Source organism: Trachypithecus francoisi, unplaced genomic scaffold (assembly GCF_009764315.1).
Source record: "Trachypithecus francoisi isolate TF-2019V2 unplaced genomic scaffold, Tfra_2.0 Lachesis_group12, whole genome shotgun sequence".
Lineage (NCBI taxonomy): Eukaryota > Metazoa > Chordata > Mammalia > Primates > Cercopithecidae > Trachypithecus > Trachypithecus francoisi.
The window spans coordinates 120,253,809-120,271,556 of record NW_022681457.1 but is presented as its reverse complement, the minus strand read 5'-3'; the positions used below and the strand labels follow the sequence as shown (position 1 = coordinate 120,271,556).

General features: G+C 62.5%; 1 protein-coding gene across 5 annotated transcripts; it reads left to right on the top strand.

Moving 5' to 3' along the window:
* The first annotated feature begins 789 nt into the window (after positions 1 to 789).
* TNFRSF14 (TNF receptor superfamily member 14) lies at positions 790 to 17,065 on the top strand. Of its 5 annotated transcripts, none has more exons than XM_033228639.1 (9): positions 790 to 814; positions 3,053 to 3,208; positions 4,139 to 4,247; positions 4,737 to 4,862; positions 13,068 to 13,243; positions 13,891 to 13,981; positions 14,765 to 15,094; positions 16,126 to 16,157; positions 16,385 to 17,065. In XM_033228639.1, exons 2-9 carry the CDS (start codon positions 3,140 to 3,142, stop codon positions 16,499 to 16,501), a joined length of 1,050 nt encoding a protein of 349 aa, XP_033084530.1. In that variant the 5' UTR covers positions 790 to 814; positions 3,053 to 3,139; the 3' UTR covers positions 16,502 to 17,065. The 5 variants fall into 5 exon arrangements, with proteins under 5 accessions (XP_033084530.1, XP_033084529.1, XP_033084531.1 ...); XM_033228638.1 differs by lacking the exon at positions 790 to 814 and adding an exon at positions 2,602 to 2,733; XM_033228640.1 differs by lacking the exon at positions 790 to 814 and having other exon boundaries at positions 2,628 to 3,208; positions 13,088 to 13,243; positions 14,943 to 15,094.
* Positions 17,066 to 17,748: the final 683 nt, after the last annotated feature.

Below are 17,748 nucleotides of genomic sequence, written 5' to 3'. Positions count from 1 at the left end.
TTGAAAGCTGGACACAGAGTCCTCCAGGTTCCACGGGCCTCCTGCACCGCCACCTGCTCCACCCTCCTGCCCTCCCCGGCGGCCTCCCCTGTATGCTGACCAGGCTGCCCACCTGGGTGACCCCAGAGCCTCCCCCTCACACTTCCGTCTGCTCTGCACACCGTCCAACCAGCCTGACAGCTGCCCAAAGCCTCCAGAGCACAGAACAGGCCTGGTGTCTGCGCCTCCCTCTCGGGATGGGCTACGGCCTGTTCTGTGTCCCGTCCCCTCCCCACTCACCAGCGGTGGACCCCAGCTTCCCTCTGCAGCAGTGCTCAACTCCTGCACTTTCTCAGAGAAGCGCAGCCCAGCTCGCCCCCCGCAGGCCCCTCTTCATCCGTTAGAGCCCCCCATGGCCTGGGCAGTCCATCATGAGGGTCTGCACCACACGACTGTAGATGTTTGGCTTCTGGACTCAAATCCTTCACCAGACCATAACCAGGAGGGCAATGACTCGGCCTCGGCCTCGGCCTCAGCCCCCTGCCTGGCCTGCACTGGTACAGCATTGGGTCTGGGGAGTCCCTGCGACAGCAGGCATGGGGCTGGGGGGCTCACCTGCCTCCCTCTCCCTGCTGGTTCTGGTGGGCCTGGGGATGGGGGCGGTGATATCCTGCAGGCCACTGTGTGGGTGGGGATGGCTGCGGGCTGGGGAGGGCCCCGTCTCCCGCCTCCCTGGGCTGCCTCATTTCCGCCCTGATGCCCTGATGACCCTGGTGTCCTGGACAGGGCCTGGAGGTGCTGGTGCCGGGAGAGCCAGCGCTGGATGGATGAAGGAGTGAGTGCTGTACTTGGCGGGGGGCGCTGAGCGCTGGGTGGGGAGCCCAGGACCTTTCCTCCTGCTGCCCGGGAGGCAACACCCTGGACCCCTGGAGTCTGCATTCCAGGAGAGTGGGCAGACCACAGAGAAGGGAGAAAACGGGCGGAGGGCCGAGGCGGGCAGACACATGGAGCAGGGACCGGGGACAGGGCTTATTTAGCAATCAGAGAAGGCCTCAAGGAAGAGGTGACGTTTCAGCAAAGACCTGGCACTGTCTCCTCTCTTGGTGGGGCAGACGGGCTCCCTTCAGCCCCCCTTGAGGCCTGGTACCTGGGACCCTATGTCAGGCTCGGGGCCTTGGCGTGGGAAGCTGAAGTGGGGGTAGGAGGGGCACGGAGGAAGGGGCAGGAGGGGCCGAGTCTCACCGATGCCTGTGTTAGCCTTGTCTCTTGCCATGCCTCGGTTTCCCTCCTTCCCAGGGTGGGGTGGATGACTCTTGAGGACGTGTCTGAGAAAGTGGGGTTGGAGGCCTGTACCAGCAGGTGTAGGCCCTGTGTCTGCTCTTGGAGGCTGGGCGTTCTTGGGGAGTTGGGGAGGGAACGTGCTGTCCCTGCACCCTGGAGCCCCCATGCCCTTCTGGGGCACCTGGGAGTGGAGGATGCAAGGGGCCCATTCTTTGAAAGTCCCATGCAGCTCTGTGGGCTGGGGGGGCTCTGTATGTGGGGGGCATTCCTGGCAGGGGGCACTGGGGGCCAAGGATGTGAGTGCACCAGGGAGACAGCAGAGAGGGCTCCTCGCCCAGGCTCCAGCCGTGGGGTAGCAGTCCATGCTCCTGGGTGTCTCTTGGGGGCTTTTCCTCCACTGGGCGCCACCTGGTCCCCCACCCTGCCTCAGAGTATTGGGGTCTGGGGCCTGGGCTCATCCACCCTGGACGGTGGTCGGCGGTGCACCTGCCTCTGGAGCTCGGGATGCTTGGTCCCACAGGGGCGCACACCACAGCCTGCCTAACCTCACCCCTGCCTGCTCGCTCTCCAGTGCTGGCCTGCGGGGCCACACACTTTCTAGTCGGGGTGCGGGTCCCAGGCTCCTGCCACAGCTTCCTGTGGCCAGCCACCCTGCCAACTCTTCTGCAGGTCAGGGTGGGCACGATCCCCAAGTTCCTTTCCACCAGATGCCACTGAGTCCCCCAGGGGCCAGGGCTGGACCCTGGAGGGAGTCCCCGGCAGAAGTCAGGACCAGGAGGGGCTTGGGGCAGTCCTGGGCCAGGCGTCCAGCAGATGGGCTTGCTGGAGGTGGGAGTTCCCGGTATGGAGTGGGAGCTCCCAGAGGGGGTGACCGGGACCTGCTCTGGGCAAGCACAGGCGGTGCGTGACAGACCTGGGTTTCCATTGGCTGCACCATGTCCAGCAGCAGGAAGGGGCCACGGGGCACTAGTGTCGTCACATGGGTCACAAGGTTCCATGTGATGCGGGGAGTGAGGCCATCACGAGGGACTCACTGGTGCCTGCCTTGGGGCTCTGGGGCTGTGGGCCGCCTCCGTGCAGTGGTCTCCCCACCGCCAGGCTCTGCAGGGTAGGGAAGCCCAGTGGGGCACAGGGAGCCAGGAGGCTGGGGTGCAGGGTCCACAGGGAGACCGGGTGAGGCCAGCAGCCTTCCCAGCCCGAGGAGCGTCTCTGCAGGGGGAGTAAGAGCTGCCCTTCCACCCTCCCAGGGGACGGGCGGGGGCACTCTGGGCTTTTCCCATCCCTCACACAGGAACACAGCCCTGGTGGGCCTGTGACTGAAACTGGCCAGACCGCATTCTGGCGGTTTGATTCAGAAGGGAAGTTTACTCTGTTCAGCAGAAGTTGAGATGGGAACAGGAAACCCACAGGGCCCCTTTATTCGGCAAAAATGTCAGTCAGCGCCACGGGGAGCAGCCAGGGGTCCCTGAGTATGTGAGTGAGGTGGGGAAACACAGATGTACTTTGGGGGGCTCCCCCTTCTACAGGAAACCCATGGCCGACTGGAACGGTGCAAGGGGAGAACTCGCCCCTCCCATCAGGCGCCTCCTTCGCACTGGCCCTTCCCCTCGGCTTTGCCTGGACAGCTCTTGCCTCCCGCAGGGCCCACCTGTGTCCCCCAGCACTGCTCCACCCAGCAGGCTTGAGCCCCTTTCTGCTCCCAGACACCCACTGCTGCCCACTCTCCTGCCACTGGGGTTCTGAGGCACAGCTTGTCACACCGAGGTGGTTTCTCTTTTGCTTTCTCTTTTAGCTGACGGCCGCAGCAATGGCGCTGAGTTCCTCTGCTGGAGTTCATCCTGCTAGCTGGGTTCCTGGGCTGCCAGTTTGAGCCTGAGGCATGGAGCCTCCTGGAGGCTGGGGGTCTCCTCCCTGGAGACCCGCCCCCAAAGCCGACATCTTGACACTGGTGAGCCTCGCAGATCCACTTCTGACCCCAGGGCCTCCCAGAGATTTCTTCCCCATGCCCCTGTCCTGGTCGTTGCTGGGTCCTGCGTCCAGCCTGTCCCCGGCTGCCCGGGGCTCTCGGGCCAACCCAGACCCCCAGCACTGGGCTTACCACAGTGAGGTGAGCGGCAGAGCAACAGCCCGACCCAGCAGACCTCTTCCTGTGTGTGCTCCCCGCTCACCACTCCATCCACGGGCAGCTGGTGAGCCCCCATTTGGCAGGATGTGGGCACTTCTGGGGGCTGGGTGTCTCTGGGCGTCTCTGGGCGGGGCTCTGGAGCAGGTGACCCAACTCTCCGGCAGCCCTGACCTTGGTGACAGGTGATAAGATCAGTGTGCAGCAGGGGGCTGGACAGGGGTGGGGACACCTTCCGTGCTCATGTGACCCTCCTGTCTGTCCATCCCCTTTCCCCCTACTGCCCATGAGCCAGCCCAGGAACGAGGCCACAGCAGAGCCACCCTCCCTGATGTGACCCACTGTCTGGCTTGTGAACCCCTGGGGCCCGTCCCTGGCTGCCCCTGCTGGCTCTTCGGGGTCAGCAGATCCAGCCTAGGCCAGCAGGGGGCCGACAGGTTGTCCGCCCAGTGGGCTCAAGGCTCCCAGGTGTGGGGTGGGGGGTCCCTGGCGAAGGCAGAGTGCCAGTTCCCAGGGCTTCATGCTGCAAGGCAGGGTCATCACGGCTGGAGGAAGGGCGGTCCCTACTCGGTCCCGGGCTCCAAGGTCGGCAAGGTTGTCCCATGAGCCTGGCCTGGGGCCCGCTTCTCTCCTCTCTACCAGGCACTGCCACTCCTCCCCACTGCACAGAGGGGAGACTCAGCCTGTGACGCCAAGTCTGGCAGAGCCCACAGGGGCAGCCAGGACATCTCCCAATGCCTGTCCTGATCCCCTTAGGTGCTGTATCTCACCTTCCTGGGATCCCCCTGCTACGCCCCAGCTCTGCCCTCCTGCAAACAGGACGAGTACCCAGTGGGCTCTGAGTGCTGTCCCAAGTGCAGTCCAGGTATGTGCGGCCCTTTGGCGGCAGCTCCGTGGGCCGAGGGCAGACACTCTTGCCCTGTCCTGCCCCAGACACCCCTGTGTTCTCTACTCCCTGGCCATGGGTGTGGGCCCAGGTGCACAGACATTGAGGCCAGGAGCCCCAGGTCAGCAGCTTGGACTCTTCACCCTGGGGGACCCTCACAGCCACACTGCACGGGGAGTGGTCTGAGAGGCGTGGCTGACCCGCCGTGACCAGAGACACGGGCTCCTACCAGAGCCAGGCCAGGTGTCCCGGGAGGCCCCACGTGCTTCCAAAACTTTCTGATTTTCCCCAGAGCGGCTCCACTCATGGCTGACGGGCTGCTGTGTTCCTTGGGGAACAGCTCATGGGCCATTTGAGTCCCCTTAGCTAGTGTCTCCCTGCTCGGGCTCCGGGCGCAGGCGGAATGGTGGACGGGCTCCTGAAGGGGCCTCCTGCAGACTTGCGAAGTTCCCACTCTCTGGGCGGCAGGTTTCCACGTGAAGCAGGCCTGCGGGGAGCAGACGGGCACGGTGTGTGAACCCTGCCCTCCGGGGACCTACATTGCCCACTTCAATGGCCTGAACAAGTGTCTGCAGTGCCAAATGTGTGACCCAGGTAAGAGGCCAACACAGCCGACCCAGCCTCCGCTCGGGCACCCCACACCCTCTCTCCATGACCACAGTGCCCCAGGAGGGCCCTGGTTGCCCCAGGCCAGGTCCCGACCCCATCTCCATGAGTGTACCCTGCAGGGGACGCCTTCAGGCCGGCCTCCGGCCCCCGTCTACTTCTGTCTCTCCTCTCACTTTGTCACATGGGCCATCAGGTGGGCCGTCCTGAGCTTGGCGACTGACCATTAGCGCTCGTCCTTGGCTCCTCTGGTGCCCTGGGTGGGTGCCCAGACCTCTCCTGTTCCCACGTCCCTAGCTGCAAAGTGGAGTGGGGTGGTGCTGGGGCTCTCCGGCCGGCACTGGGACCTGCTGCTTCTCCACAGGGCTTCTTGTCCCTTTCTCCTCCAGATATTGGTTTCCCCATGACCTCAGGGGAAGGGGTCACCTGGAGGCTGGTGCCCACCTGAGGCCAGGCAGACAGAAAGGGAAGCCAGACCCAGAGGCGTGCCTTTGAGTCACTGAGCGCAGAGCCTGTCCATGCGGCCAATGGCTTTGTCCTCTTGGAGCCTCATGCCAGGCTCAGCATGGCAAGTGCTCTCTGGGGTCAGGCAGTATGACATCTGCAGGACAGGGCTGATGGCACACCTAGGGGCAGGGTCTGAGCCTACAGAGAGGCACGAGGCAGGTGGGCTAGCCATGAACAGAAGAGGAAGCTGGAGTGCTTTGGGGGTTCATGCGTGCAGGCTGGGATTTGGGGCTCACACCTCAACCTACGTGCCCCCTTCCATGCCCCTCCCCTCTTGTGAAAGCACCTGTCTGCCTGGGCTGAGGATGTGGGGGCACAGGTGGCAGGTGAGGCTGCCCTCAGGAGGGTCTCAGGCCCAGCTGGTACCTCCCCTCCACCAGTACCTGAAGAAGTGGGGCTCTCACCTTACCTGCCTCTGCCATGGGAATGGCCTGGTTTGCATAGATGGGAAACCCATCTGAGGGCAAGTGTCTGGGGTGGGCACGTGGGGCGAGGACCTGCCTGAGTTACTCTGTCCTGGAACTGACAGTGCAAGCTTGGCATCCTGCCTATCTGGCAGAATCCTGGTTTCTCCAGGAGGCCTGGCTCCCATTAACAACACCCTCCCAGGAACCTCCTTCAGGCCCTCATCCCACACACAGCTCTGCCGTCCCTTGGTGTCCCTCCCAGCCTCAGGTCCTCCATGCCAGGCACCTCTGGGCACCTCATTTGGCTGAGCCAGGGGTTTAGCCTGGCCGGGGGCCCTGGCAGCAGTCCTTGGTCTGTGGATGCTGTCCTGGCCTGTGGATGCTGTCCTGGCCTGTGGTTGGTGTCCTGGCCTGTGGATGCTGTCCTGGCCTGTGGATGCTGTCCTGGCCTGTGGATGCTGTCCTGGCCTGTGGTTGCTGTCCTGGCCTGTGGATGCTGTCCTGGCCTGTGGATAGTGTCCTGGCCTGTGGTTGGTGTCCTGGCCTGTGGATAGTGTCCTGGCCTGTGGATGCTGTCCTGGCCTGTGGTTGCTGTCCTGGCCTGTGGATAGTGTCCTGGCCTGTGGATGCTGTCCTGGCCTGTGGTTGGTGTCCTGGCCTGTGGTTGGTGTTCTGGCCTGTGGATAGTGTCCTGGCCTGTGGTTGGTGTCCTGGCCTGTGGTTGGTGTCCTGGCCTGTGGATAGTGTCCTGGCCTGTGGTTGGTGTCCTGGCCTGTGGATGGTGTCCTGGCCTGTGGTTGGTGTCCTGGCCTGTGGATGCTGTCCTGGCCTGTGGATGCTGTCCTGGCCTGTGGTTGGTGTCCTGGCCTGTGGATGCTGTCCTGGCCTGTGGTTGGTGTCCTGGCCTGTGGTTGGTGTCCTGGCCTGTGGATGGTGTCCTGGCCTGTGGTTGGTGTCCTGGCCTGTGGATGGTGTCCTGGCCTGTGGATGGTGTCCTGGCCTGTGGATGGTGTCCTGGCCTGTGGATGCTGTCCTGGCCTGTGGTTGGTGTCCTGGCCTGTGGATAGTGTCCTGGCCTGTGGTTGGTGTCCTGGCCTGTGGTTGGTGTCCTGGCCTGTGGATGGTGTCCTGGCCTGTGGTTGGTGTCCTGGCCTGTGGTTGGTGTCCTGGCCTGTGGATGCTGTCCTGGCCTGTGGTTGGTGTCCTGGCCTGTGGATGCTGTCCTGGCCTGTGTATGGTGTCCTGGCCTGTGGTTGGTGTCCTGGCCTGTGGTTGGTGTCCTGGCCTGTGGTTGGTGTCCTGGCCTGTGGATAGTGTCCTGGCCTGTGGTTGGTGTCCTGGCCTGTGGATGGTGTCCTGGCCTGTGGATGCTGTCCTGGCCTGTGGTTGGTGTCCTGGCCTGTGGATAGTGTCCTGGCCTGTGGTTGGTGTCCTGGCCTGTGGTTGGTGTCCTGGCCTGTGGTTGGTGTCCTGGCCGGTGGATGCTGTCCTGGCCTGTGGTTGGTGTCCTGGCCTGTGGATGCCGTCCTGGCCTGTGGATGCCGTCCTGGCCTGTGGTTGGTGTCCTGGCCTGTGGATGCTGTCCTGCCTGTGGTTGGTGTCCTGGCCTGTGGTTGGGTCCTGGCCTGTGGATAGTGTCCTGGCCTGTGGTTGGTGTCCTGGCCTGTGATAGTGTCCTGGCCTGTGGTTGGTGTCCTGGCCTGTGGATAGTGTCCTGGCCTGTGGATAGTGTCCTGGCCTGTGGTGGTGTCCTGGCCTGTGGTTGGTGTCCTGGCCTGTGGATAGTGTCCTGGCCTGTGGTGGTGTCCTGGCCTGTGGTTGGTGTCCTGGCCTGTGGATAGTGTCCTGGCCTGTGGATGGTGTCCTGGCCTGTGGATGGTGTCCTGGCCTGTGGTTGGTGTCCTGGCCTGTGGATAGTGTCCTGGCCTGTGGATGCTGTCCTGGCCTGTGGATAGTGTCCTGGCCTGTGGATGGGGTCCTGGCCTGTGGTTGGTGTCCTGGCCTGTGGATGGTGTCCTGGCCTGTGGATGCTGTCCTGGCCTGTGGATGCTGTCCTGGCCTGTGGATAGTGTCCTGGCCTGTGGTTGGTGTCCTGGCCTGTGGATAGTGTCCTGGCCTGTGGTTGGTGTCCTGGCCTGTGGTTGGTGTCCTGGCTGTGGATAGTGTCCTGGCATGTGGTTGGTGTCCTGGCATGTGGTTGGTGTCCTGGCCTGTGGATAGTGTCCTGGCCTGTGGTTGTGTCCTGGCCTGTGGTTGGTGTCCTGGCCTGTGGATGGTGTCCTGGCCTGTGGATGCTGTCCTGGCCTGTGGATGGTGTCCTGGCCTGTGGATGGTGTCCTGGCCTGTGGATGGTGTCCTGGCCTGTGGTTGGTGTCCTGCCTGTGGATGGTGTCCTGGCCTGTGGTTGGTTGTCCTGGCCTGTGGATAGTGTCCTGGCCTGTGGATGTTGTCCTGGCCTGTGGTTGGTGTCCTGGCCTGGTTGGTGTCCTGGCCTGTGGATAGTGTCCTGGCCTGTGGTTGTGTCCTGGCCTGTGGATGGTGTCCTGGCCTGTGGATGGTGTCCTGGCCTGTGGATGGTGTCCTGGCCTGTGGTTGGTGTCCTGGCCTGTGGATAGTGTCCTGGCCTGTGGATGCTGTCCTGGCCTGTGGATAGTGTCCTGGCCTGTGGATGGTGTCCTGGCCTGTGGTTGGTGTCCTGGCCTGTGGATGGTGTCCTGGCCTGTGGATGCTGTCCTGGCCTGTGGATAGTGTCCTGGCCTGTGGTTGGTGTCCTGGCCTGTGGTTGGTGTCCTGGCCTGTGGATAGTGTCCTGGCCTGTGGTTGGTGTCCTGGCCTGTGGTTGGTGTCCTGGCCTGTGGATAGTGTCCTGGCCTTGGTTGGTGTCCTGGCCTTGGTTGGTGTCCTGGCCTGTGGATGGTGTTCTGGCCTGTGGTTGGTGTCCTGGCCGTGGAGAGTGGTCCTGGCCTGTGGATAGTGTCCTGGCCTGTGGATGCTGTCCTGGCCTGTGGATAGTGTCCTGGCCTGTGGATAGTGTCCTGGCCTGTGGTTGGTGTCCTGGCCTGTGGATAGTGTCCTGGCCGTGGTTTGGTGTCCTGGCCTGTGGATAGTGTCCTGGCCTGTGGATGCTGTCCTGGCCTGTGGATAGTGTCCTGGCCTGTGGTTGGTGTCCTGGCCTGTGGATAGTGTCCTGGCCTGTGGATAGTGTCCTGGCCTGTGGTTGGTGTCCTGGCCTGTGGTTGGTGTCCTGGCCTGTGGATAGTGTCCTGGCCTGTGAGAGTGTCCTGGCCTGTGGTTGGTGTCCTGGCCTGTGGATAGTGTCCTGGCCTGTGGATAGTGTCCTGGCCTGTGTGGGTGTTCTGGCCTGTGGATGGTGTCCTGGCCTGTGGATAGTGTCCTGCCTGTGGTTGGTGTCCTGGCCTGTGGATGCTGTCCTGGCCTGTGGATGCTGTCCTGGCCTGTGGTTGTGTCCTGGCCTGTGGATGCTGTCCTGGCCTGTGTATGGTGTCCTGGCCTGTGGGTGGTGTCCTGGCCTGATAGTGGTCCTGGCCTGTGTGTTGGTGTCCTGGCCTGTGGATAGTGTCCTGGCCTGTGCTTGTGTCCTGGCCTGTGGATAGTGTCCTGGCCTGTGGATGCTGTCCTGGCCTGTGTTGGGTCCTGGCCTGTGGATAGTGTCCTGGCCTGTGGTTGGTGTCCTGGCCTGTGGATGCTGTCCTGGCTGTGGATAGTGTCCTGGCCTGTGGTTGGTGTCCTGGCCTGTGGATAGTGTCCTGGCCTGTGCTTGGTGTCCTGGCCTGTGGATAGTGTCCTGGCCTGTGGATGCTGTCTTGGCCTGTGGTTGGTGTCCTGGCCTGTGGATAGTGTCCTGGCCTGTGGTGTTCCCCTGGCCTGTGGTTGGTGTCCTGGCCTGTGTTGGTGTCCTGGCCTGTGGTTAGTGTCCTGGCCTGTGGTTGGTGTCCTGGCCGGTGGATGCTGTCCTGGCTGTGTTGGTGTCCTGGCCTGTGGATGCTGTCCTGGCCTGTGGATGCTGTCCTGGCCTGTGGTTGGTGTCCTGGCCTGTGGATGCTGTCCTGGCCTGTGGTTGGTGTCCTGGCCTGTGGTTGGTGTCCTGGCCTGTGGATAGTGTCCTGGCCTGTGGTTGGTGTCCTGGCCTGTGGATAGTGTCCTGGCCTGTGGTTGGTGTCCTGGCCTGTGGATGGTGTCCTGGCCTGTGGATGGTGTCCTGGCCTGTGGTTGGTGTCCTGGCCTGTGGATAGTGTCCTGGCCTGTGGTTGGTGTCCTGGCCTGTGGTTGGTGTCCTGGCCTGTGGATAGTGTCCTGCCTGTGGATAGTGTCCTGGCCTGTGGATGGTGTCCTGGCCTGTGGTTGGTGTCCTGCCTGTGGATGGTGTCCTGGCCTGTGGATGCTGTCCTGGCCTGTGGATAGTGTCCTGGCCTGTGGATGGGGTCCTGGCCTGTGGTTGGTGTCCTGGCCTGTGGATGGTGTCTGGCCTGTGGATGGTGTCCTGGCCTGGGATGCTGTCCTGGCCTGTGGATAGTGTCCTGGCCTGTGGTTGGTGTCCTGGCCTGTGGATAGTGTCCTGGCCTGTGGATAGTGTCCTGGCTGTGTTGGTTGTGTCCTGGCCTGGTTGGTGTCCTGGCCTGTGGATAGTGTCCTGGCCTGGTTGGTGTCCTGGCCTGTGGTTGGTGTCCTGGCCTGTGTTGGTGTCCTGGCCTGTGGATGCTGTCCTGGCCTGTGGATAGTGTCCTGGCCTGTGGATAGTGTCCTGGCCTGTGGATGCTGTCCTGGCCTGTGGATAGTGTCCTGGCCTGTGGATAGTGTCCTGGCCTGTGGATGGTGTCCTGGCCTGTGGTTGGTGTCCTGGCCTGTGGATAGTGTCCTGGCCTGTGGATGCTGTCCTGGCCTGTGGATAGTGTCCTGGCCTGTGGATGGTGTCCTGGCCTGTGGTGGTGTCTGGCCTGTGGATGGTGTCCTGGCTGTGGATGCTGTCCTGCCTGTGGATAGTGTCCTGGCCTGTGGTTGGTGTCCTGGCCTGTGGATAGTGTCCTGGCCTGTGGATAGTGTCCTGGCTGTGGTTGGTGTCCTGGCCTGTGGATGGTGTCCTGGCCTGTGGTTGGTGTCCTGGCCTGTGGTTGGTGTCCTGGCCTGTGGATGGTGTCCTGGCCTGTGGTTGGTGTCCTGGCCTGTGGTTGGTGTCCTGGCCTGTGGTGGTGTCCTGGCTGTGGATAGTGTCCTGGCCTGTGGATGCTGTCCTGGCCTGTGGATAGTGTCCTGGCCTGTGGATAGTGTCCTGGCCTGTGGATGCTGTCCTGGCCTGTGGATAGTGTCCTGGCCTGTGGATAGTGTCCTGGCCTGTGGATGGTGTCCTGGCCTGTGGTTGGTGTCCTGGCCTGTGGATAGTGTCCTGGCCTGTGGATGCTCTCCTGGCCTGTGGATAGTGTCCTGGCCTGTGGATGGTGTCCTGGCCTGTGGTTGTGTCCTGGCCTGTGGATAGTGTCCTGGCCTGTGGTGGTGTCCTGGCCTGTGGATGCTGTCCTGGCCTGTGGATGGTGTCCTGGCCTGTGGTGGTGTCCTGGCTGTGGTTGGTGTCCTGGCCTGTGGATAGTGTCCTGGCCTGTGGTTGGTGTCCTGGCCTGTGGTTGGTGTCCTGGCCTGTGGATAGTGTCCTGGCCTGTGGTTGGTGTCTGGCCTGTGGTTGGTGTCCTGGCCTGTGGATAGTGTCTGGCCTGTGGTTGGTGTCTGGCCTGTGGATAGTGTCCTGGCCTGTGGATAGTGTCCTGGCTGTGGATGCTGTCCTGGCCTGTGGATTGTCCTGGCCTGTGGATAGTGTCTGGCCTGTGGTGGTGTCCTGGCCTGTGGATAGTGTCCTGGCCTGTGGTTGGTGTCCTGGCCTGTGGATGGTGTCCTGGCCTGTGGATGCTGTCCTGGCCTGTGGATAGTGTCCTGGCCTGTGGTTGGTGTCCTGGCCTGTGGATAGTGTCCTGGCCTGTGGATAGTGTCCTGGCCTGTGGTTGGTGTCCTGGCCTGTGGTTGGTGTCCTGGCCTGTGGATAGTGTCCTGGCCTGTGGTTGGTGTCCTGGCCTGTGGATAGTGTCCTGGCCTGTGATAGTGTCCTGGCCTGTGGTTGGTGTCCTGGCCTGTGGATAGGTCCTGGCCTGTGGATAGTGTCCTGGCCTGTGGATAGTGTCCTGGCCTGTGGTGGTGTCCTGGCCTGTGGATAGTGTCCTGGCCTGTGGTTGGTGTCCTGGCCTGTGGATGGTGTCCTGGCCTGTGGTGGTGTCCTGGCTGTGGATAGTGTCCTGGCCTGTGGATAGTGTCCTGGCCTGGGTTGGTGTCCTGGCCTGTGGATAGTGTCCTGGCCTGTGGTTGATGTCCTGGCCTGTGGATAGTGTCTGGCCTGTGGTTGGTGTCCTGGCCTGTGGATAGTGTCCTGGCCTGTGGATGGTGTCCTGGCCTGTGGTTGGTTGTCCTGGCCTGTGGATGGTGTCCTGGCCTGTGGATAGTGTCCTGGCCTGTGGATGCTGTCCTGGCCTGTGGATAGGTCCTGGCCTGTGGTTGGTGTCCTGGCTGTGGATAGTGTCCTGGCCTGTGGTTGGTGTCTGGCCTGTGGATAGTGTCCTGGCCTGTGGATGCTGTCCTGGCCTGTGGATAGTGTCCTGGCTGTGGTTGGTGTCCTGGCCTGTGGATAGTGTCCTGGCCTGTAGTTGGTGTCCTGGCCTGTGGATAGTGTCCTGGCCTGTGGATGCTGTCTGGCCTGTGGATAGTGTCTGGCCTGGGTTGGTGTCCTGGCCTGTGGATAGTGTCCTGGCCTGTCGATAGTGTCCTGGCCTGTGGTTGGTGTCCTGGCCTGTGGATGGTGTCCTGGCCTGTGGTGGTGTCCTGGCCTGTGGATAGTGTCCTGGCCTGTGGTTGGTGTCCTGGCCTGTGGATAGTGTCCTGGCCTGTGGATAGTGTCCTGGCCTGTGGTTGGTGTCCTGGCCTGTGGATAGTGTCCTGGCCTGTGGTTGGTGTCCTGGCCTGTGGATGCTGTCCTGGCCTGTGGATAGTGTCCTGGCCTGTGGTTGGTGTCCTGGCCTGTGGTTGGTGTCCTGGCCTGTGGATAGTGTCCTGGCCTGTGGATGCTGTCCTGGCCTGTGGTTGGTGTCCTGGCCTGTGGTTGGTGTCCTGGCCTGTGGAAAGTGTCCTGGCCTGTAGATGCTGTCCTGGCCTGTGGTTGGTGTCCTGGCCTGTGGTTGTGTCCTGGCCTGTGGATGCTGTCCTGGCCTCCACGTATCCCTCTCAGCCCCTCCTCTTGGACCCCAGCCATGGGCCTGCGCACAAGCCGGAACTGCTCCACGACAGAGAATGCCCTGTGTGGCTGCAGCCCAGGCCACTTCTGCATCATCCAGGATGGGGACCACTGTGCCGCGTGCCGCGCTTATGCCACCTCCAGCCCGGGCCAGAGGGTACAGAAGGGAGGTAAGCAGTGGGTGACGGACATCCCTCCCATTTCCACCCTAGTCCCTAGTGCCCCGCTGGCTGGAGCCCCAGGTCTCCTCGACATCATGGCCTGCCCAGGGGCCCTGGTGAGACAGAACCTTGGCCAGCACCAGGCCCACCCACTTTAGCCCTGTCCTGGAAGCAGCCCAGTGGGGAACAGGCAATGGAGGTGGGGGAGGGGGCACGGAAAGGCCACCCCAGGTGGCTCCACCTCGGGGTTCTGGGACTCCCCAGTCCCCAGGCCTCACTCTTGGGTCCCAGGCATGGTGCCTGGGTTTATGGGAGTGACCATGGTCAATGCCACTGTTCAAGCTAAGTCTAGGAGGAGTAAGTGTCCAGCCCTGGCCTGGCACCTGGCCGGGCAGCCCCCACAACACTGCAGGATGTGGACACAGAGGGACTCCCGGACTCATGAAATTCCAACTACTCAAGGTCCAGGACAGCCAGAGCCACCGCCCCAGGCCTCACCTCTGATACTGCCAACAGCGGGCCTGGCCCTCCTGGCCAGGCCTCCCATCACCCACAGAGCACCCAGGTCTAGAAGCTCACAGACAAGCAGTCCCCAGCCGCCAGCCCCCTCCCTGCCTGGTGCCCTCAGCATCCTCTGCCTGTTACTCTCTTCTCAGGCACTGAGAGTCAGGACACCCTGTGTCAGAACTGCCCCCTGGGGACCTTCTCTCCCAGTGGGACCCTGGAGGAATGCCAGCACGGGACCAAGTAAGTGGCCGCGGGGGAGGCCCAGCGCTGTGCCTTGGGGAGGGGGCTCCACGTTGCTTCCCTGGGAGATGACCGTCTTCTCCAGCAGAAAGGCCTGAAGGTCCCACCCTGGATGGCACCCTGGTTACATGCCTGCGTCCAGGAGAGCTGCATGGCTGAAGCCTGTATGCCCCAGATAATCCCTTCCATGGGCCCAGACAAAGCCTTATCAGATCCGAGCTTCCTGGAGGCTCGGGATGGGCCTTCCCAGAAGTAGGCCTAGAGGCAGGCTGCCTCCAGATCCCCTGTTCCCTGACACTCCTGGGTCACTGACCCAGGGTGTCCCTAAATGTCAGGGCCATGGGAGGAGCCCCTGGGCTTCAGGGGAGGGGGAAAGTGAGCACTCTGCTCTTCGTCTGCCTACGGGAGGACACCTTCAAATGCTGACCCCGGGCCCCTGGTTGACCTGAGACTTCAGAGCTTCTTGGAAGGAGCTGGGGTCCTCCAGTGGAGCCTGGGATGGGGCAGGGGTGGCCCCCAGGGAGGCAGCGGTGGGGCCTTCCATCCTGCTCTGCCCTCCTCATCCTCTGGTCCTGTCCATCTCCAGCTCTAACCATTTCTGTCCCGACACTGGCTCTCCCTCCACCTTCTGTCCTTATCTGCCACTGGTCTCCCCTTCTCTGGGGGTCTCTGCACTGCTGGCTGCTTCCCACCTCTCTCCCCTCTCCCTCTGCCGTCCTGTCTTCTTTGCCCAGTCTCTCCTTGTTTCTCTTCTCCTCCCTCCTTCTCTCTACCTCCCCATAGCCGAGCTTGGAAAAGTCAGACAGACCTCTGAGGTCTCATCCTGGAGCTGCCACCAGCACAGCCTCCCTGGGACCTGTCTTCACTGCCTGGGGCCCTGTGAGCCGGGACGCTCCCTGGGACTGAGTGAACACCGGGTGCTGCACCTGCCACTCCCACATCCTCGGCCCCACTCCCGCAGGTGCAGCAAATGGCTGGTGACGGAGGCCGGACCTGGGACCAGCAGCTCCCGCTGGGTGTGGTGGTTTCTCTCAGGGATCCTCATCGTCACTGTCATTGTTGGCCTAATCATACTTGGCCTAATCGTATGTGTGAAAAGAAGAAAGTCAAGGGGTGAGCACACGGCAGCCCCATCAGGGCTCATGTCCCCAGTCATTGCCTCTCGGAGCTCAGTCCCCCCAAACCTGGGAGGTGGCCCCAGAGCTTTTCCAGGATCCACGGCTCCTCCCAGGAGGGGGAGCTGCAGGCTGGGGCAGGTGGGCTTCCTGCTGTGGCTGGAGCCCAGACGTCAGGTGGCCTCCTTGGGGGAAGGGAAGGTGGGACCCCTGACCAGGGAGCCCTCTGCCACCCCTGCCCATGCACTCCATGACCCCGTGCTCCTGCCTGCCCCCCAGGGCTGTGGGGAGCAGGGCAGGCTCTGCTCAGCTGGGAGAGGCTCTGGGTTGAGGGTCAACAGCCACCCTGCTGGGGACAAGGCTATGTCCTCACTGAGTAAGGCCATTCATTCATTCATTCCTCCACCTACCCGCCCTGGTCTGGGCACCTGTGCTGTGCCTGGCCTCCTGGGCACTGACCCGGCAGTGTGGACCCGACTGTGGCCCTGGGAGCCCTGTGCACAGTCCCTGGAAATGCAGCTTCTAAGCATTGAGGTCCAAAGGGAAAGTCAGCCCCATCCTCCAGCCAGGCGGCAGCAAAGCCCCCTGATCCTCACCGGGGGCCTCCAATGCAGGGAGGTCTCAGGGCCTCAGGCTCTGGGGCAGGCGGGGGAGCAGCTTAGTTTCAGCCAGCTGGGCACCTGCTGGTGTGGTGGGCAGGGCCTCGTCACTGTGAAGCACTTGTCCCCCTCCCACAGACGACGGTTGAATTAGGGTTAGTTATGCACTTGGGGGCGGCAGCTGGGGAGGTGGGCTGGGCGCCCCCAGTCCTCTCACCCATGCTGGGCCTCCTGGGGGACGGGCTGGGCTAGTAGTCCCAACACAGCTGGCCTCCTCTGCTCTCAGAGAGGGTCAGTCCCTTGGGGACGGTCTCCCAGGGAGAAGCAGGAGTTGGTGCCCCTGCCACCACCGTGAGACCCCAATTGCCATGAGCCTGTGTCCCCTGATCAGACACTGCCCCTCCCTGACCTGTGTGTCTGTGCATTGCAGGCGATGTAGTCAAGGTGATCGTCTCCGTCCAGGTATTGATCTCCTCCCCCTCCCCCTCCCCCTCCCCGCTGGGTCTGGTGTTTCTGGTGTACATGGTGGGGGCTCCCAGTTCTCTGAGGGTCCTGAGTCCTTCAAGTACAGCCATGGTAGCTCGGGAGAGACCCCACCTCCTCAAATGGAAAACAGTAAAATGAACTGAGAACCTGGAGTCCCAGGGGCACCTGAGCAGGCGGGGTCTCCACGCTTTGTGTGCCTGCAGCGGAAAAGACAGGAGGCAGAAGGTGAAGCCACAGTCACTGAGGCCCTGCAGGCCCCTCCGGACATCACCACGGTGGCTGTGGAGGAGACAGAACCTGCATTCACCGGGAGGAGCTGAAACCGCTGACCTACAGACTCTGTACCCCGACGCCAGAGATACCTGGAGCGACGGCTGCTGAAAGAGGCTGTCCACCTAGTGGAACCACCAGAGCTGGGAGGCCTGGGGGCTCCCCACTGAGCTGGCTTCCATGTCCTCCAGTGGGGGGAGAGGTGGAGCCCCTGCTGGGGTGGGGCTAGAGACGCCCCGTGCCATTCCCATGGGCCAGTGAGGGCTTGGGGCCTCTCTTGTGCTGCAGCCTGAGCTCCCCAGAGCCCTGAGGAAGAGCGCCAGTTGCCTTGCGCTCACGGACCACACACCCAGCCCTCCTGGCCAGCCCAGAGGGCCCTCCAGACCCCAGCTGTCTGCCCGTCTGAATATTGCGGGCTCAGCAGGACAGGCCCCGGGCACTGCCTCATGGCCAAGGCTGGACTGGGCTGGCCGCAGTGTGGCATTGAATGTATATCACATTTAAAGTAATTTTCTAAATTGGATTTGAATTTGGCTCCTGTTTTCTATTTGTTGTGAAACAGTATATTTGGCGAGATGCTGTGGGAAGATGTAAATATCTTGTTTCTCCTCAAACTGTCACCTCCCAGTGTTTCTTGCTGAACAAGGAGTTCCAGGATGGCTGCTGGGCTGTTTGGGGGATGTCTGACCTCCTCCTGCCTGCTGGGGCGTTCACTCCACCCTCACTCCACCCAGCGAGAAGCCCCACCCGCTCCTTCGCATCCTAGCAGCTGAGCTCTCAGTGGGCTCTCCTGACCTCGGGGACTGTCCGAGGCTGTTGCTGTTGATTCTGATGCTCAAATGGCCTCAGATTTGCCCAGCAGACACCCCAGATCTCTATCAGACCTGCACTTCCTGACTGTGTTCATGGAAAAATCCCAGCATCAGTGACGCCCACTGTGCCCAGCTCCCCCCAACCCACCCACACTGGGAACCCGCCAGGCCCAGGTCCCGCTGGCAGGGGTGTCCCCAGGCCTCTGAGCCACACATGCGTTTTGTGCTTGGGATGTGGCCCCTTTTCCCATGTCTGGAGTTAGAAGCGGTGAGGGGAACGACCCCGCCGCCATACCATGAGGATGGAGGAGCCACACAGTCCTTCTGAGCACGCCCTCTCCACCCCGCCCTGCCCCCACTCCACCCCGCCCTGCCCCCTCTCCTTTCCTGGTCATCTCCTGCCTCCAGCAGAGCCCCCAGGCTGAGCTGCCCACCCCACCTCCTCTCCTGTCACCCCTTGTCCTAGGGAAGTTCTGGCCCAGCGT

Excerpts from the sequence above, each read along its gene's own strand:
- TNFRSF14 (XM_033228639.1), top strand. The coding sequence starts at position 3,140 with ATGGAGCCTCCTGGAGGCTGGGGGTCTCCTCCCTGGAGACCCGCCCCC. Across the intron at positions 4,863-13,067 it reads GTGCCAAATGTGTGACCCAG|CCCCTCCTCTTGGACCCCAG; the intron begins GTAAGAGGCCAA and ends TATCCCTCTCAG. Across the intron at positions 16,158-16,384 it reads AGGTGATCGTCTCCGTCCAG|CGGAAAAGACAGGAGGCAGA; the intron begins GTATTGATCTCC and ends GTGTGCCTGCAG.